The sequence below is a fragment of the Haliotis asinina genome, chromosome 12 (assembly GCF_037392515.1).
Source record: "Haliotis asinina isolate JCU_RB_2024 chromosome 12, JCU_Hal_asi_v2, whole genome shotgun sequence".
In the NCBI taxonomy this organism is placed as follows: domain Eukaryota; kingdom Metazoa; phylum Mollusca; class Gastropoda; order Lepetellida; family Haliotidae; genus Haliotis; species Haliotis asinina.
In genome coordinates this window covers 5,685,715-5,688,055 of record NC_090291.1, presented here as the reverse complement: position 1 = coordinate 5,688,055, position 2,341 = coordinate 5,685,715, and the positions used below count along the sequence as shown (strand labels likewise).

Sequence of the window (2,341 nt, the reverse complement as noted above, 5' to 3'; positions counted from 1 at the left end):
CTCATAGCACGCAGACGGTGCATATTTGTAAAACTCAAGGGGTATTCCGCTGAAACCTGGGGCTTTTCCTGGCTGCATATCATTAATAGCTTCAGTAATTTCTTCATGTGAAATAATTCTATCAAGAAAGTCATTATCAACTGTACTGTCGATAAGTTCGTCATTAATAGAGTCAATAAAATCAAAGACAAAAGCATAAAAGTCTTGTTCGCTGTCTGCAAAGTTTGTACCCTGAAATAATGAATAAAAATGTTCATTCCAATCTGCGCATGAGATATTATTACGTTGTGTATTAAATGATTTAAAATAAGACCAAAATAATTTACTGTCTTTGGATAGTAAAGCACTGTTTAAAATTTGTACAAAATTATTGAACACGTTAGCAGATTTCTGTTTACACAGTTCTTTGTACATCTTTTGGGATTCACGGTATCTGTCCTTGTTCATTTCACTGTTAGAGTCACGTAGTTCACGAAGTGCTTGTCTGGCTGCTGCACGTGCAGCACGACACTCGTTGTCATACCAGCTATTGTTATTGTTGCGATTGACAACAGGCTGAGTACCAAAACTCTGCCTCTTGAACGGTTCGACACAGTGATGGAGCACTTCCTGGAAACATGTAAAGGCTTTTTGAGTGTTATTACATTTAATATGATATATAAAATTGTCCTGAGCAATAGAGTCTCTCTGGCGATTCCAATGGTCAAGATATAATCCTCGTTGATCGTCACTCCAAGAATACCTAACACGTTGCAGTTCATCGTATGTTGTGTTTACATATCCTTCAGGCTTTGTTATTTTCAATGAGTAGGCAATAGGCATGTGTGTACTTTCTACTTCGTTATATATTACATCAAATTTTTCAAACAATACAAATGATCTTTCTGCGCATAATACATAATCTACAACGCTACTACCACTATTTGCAAAACATGTAAAGCGTCCATGATCCTGATCACTGCCTATCCTACCATTACATATGCGGAGTCCAGTTGACATGCAGAAGTCCAGGAGGGCATGTCCTCGTTTGTTAACCACGTGATCCTGAGATGTACGTGGAAGGTGGGTATCTTCTATATAGTTTATATCGTCATCGATGGGTAAGTAGTGGGCGTCGTCATTTTCAATGTAATCGCAGTGGTTTCCGGCTCCTGTTCTGGCGTTGAAGTCCCCTTGCAGTATGATGTCACAGTGCGGTTGTGCAGATCTGTACTTCTCTATGTCTTGTAAGAGGAGATCAAAGAGGTTCTCTTCGGCGTGTTGACTGGAGCCTGCAGGTGAATATTATTAATAAACCACCCCATAGAACACTACGTTGCTACCAGGTATTTGCACTTTGAGCCAAAGCACATTACAGGATTCAGAAGGTAGGTATGATATATACTTAGCCAATGTGTTCCTAATAAGCACTAGGATTCCTCCAGAGTTTCTGATTGCCCCTGAAGACTTATCTCGGGTGCTACTGAATTGGGTATAGCCAGGTAAATTAAAATTGTCACCATCGGAGCACCACGTTTCAACCAAGGATACACAATCATACTTGTTAATGAAAGAAATAAAGTCACTGTTATTCAGTTGTTTCTTAAGGCCTTCAACATTCCAAATTACACAATTCACGTTCTGATCATCAGTACGCCTATATGTCTTGCCTTGGCCTCCCCGTTATAACGTGTCCGTAGACTCGCCATCTGCATCAACATCGTTACTCTCCCTGTTGCGGTTCTCAAATACAGGATAGAGCTTGCGAGTTCCCCCCTGTTGGGGGAACGTCCTGACGAGATCAAGTTTAGATTCCGTTTCGTTTAGCTTGTAAAGTTTGTTATCAATAATGAGTTTATCATACCTGAGTGCAGAGAAACTTCCCTTTTCCCGAGCTTGATCCATGAATGTTTTCAACTTGCGGCGTATATCCCGTACTCGCTGTGTATAATCTTGTGAGACAGATATTCTGCTATTCTTCAATTTTCCAGATGCTCTCAAAACTATCATTTTAGATTGGAAATCCTTGAATGTCACTAGTATCGGCCGTGGTCCAGACGACTGGCTGTGTATACGCTTAGCGTTGTCAATAGCGAATTCCTCGCCAGGTATGTCCATGGTATCGCACAGAAGAGAATTCACAGTTTCCAACGTTTCTTCTGCCTTCTCACCTGAAGTTTCTTTCACGTGGTAGAAAATAACGTTGTTTTTCTTCACAGAGTTCTCCAAGAAGTCAACTTTATTGGTAAGTATATCCACTGTATTCCTCAGCGAAGCGTTCTCCTCGACTATCGCCGTTAGTTCACGCTACATTGACCCCATGCTTGCTGTCAACTTGTCGAACCTTTCATTCATCTCTAGT

The 2,341-nt window shown here is 40.6% G+C and overlaps 1 protein-coding gene across 1 annotated transcript; it reads right to left on the bottom strand.

Moving 5' to 3' along the window:
- Positions 1–1,662: 1,662 nt before the first annotated feature.
- On the bottom strand, positions 1,663–2,097 carry LOC137258692 (uncharacterized). Its single transcript, XM_067796384.1, has one exon. It carries the CDS (start codon positions 2,095–2,097, stop codon positions 1,663–1,665), a length of 435 nt encoding a protein of 144 aa, XP_067652485.1.
- Positions 2,098–2,341: the final 244 nt, after the last annotated feature.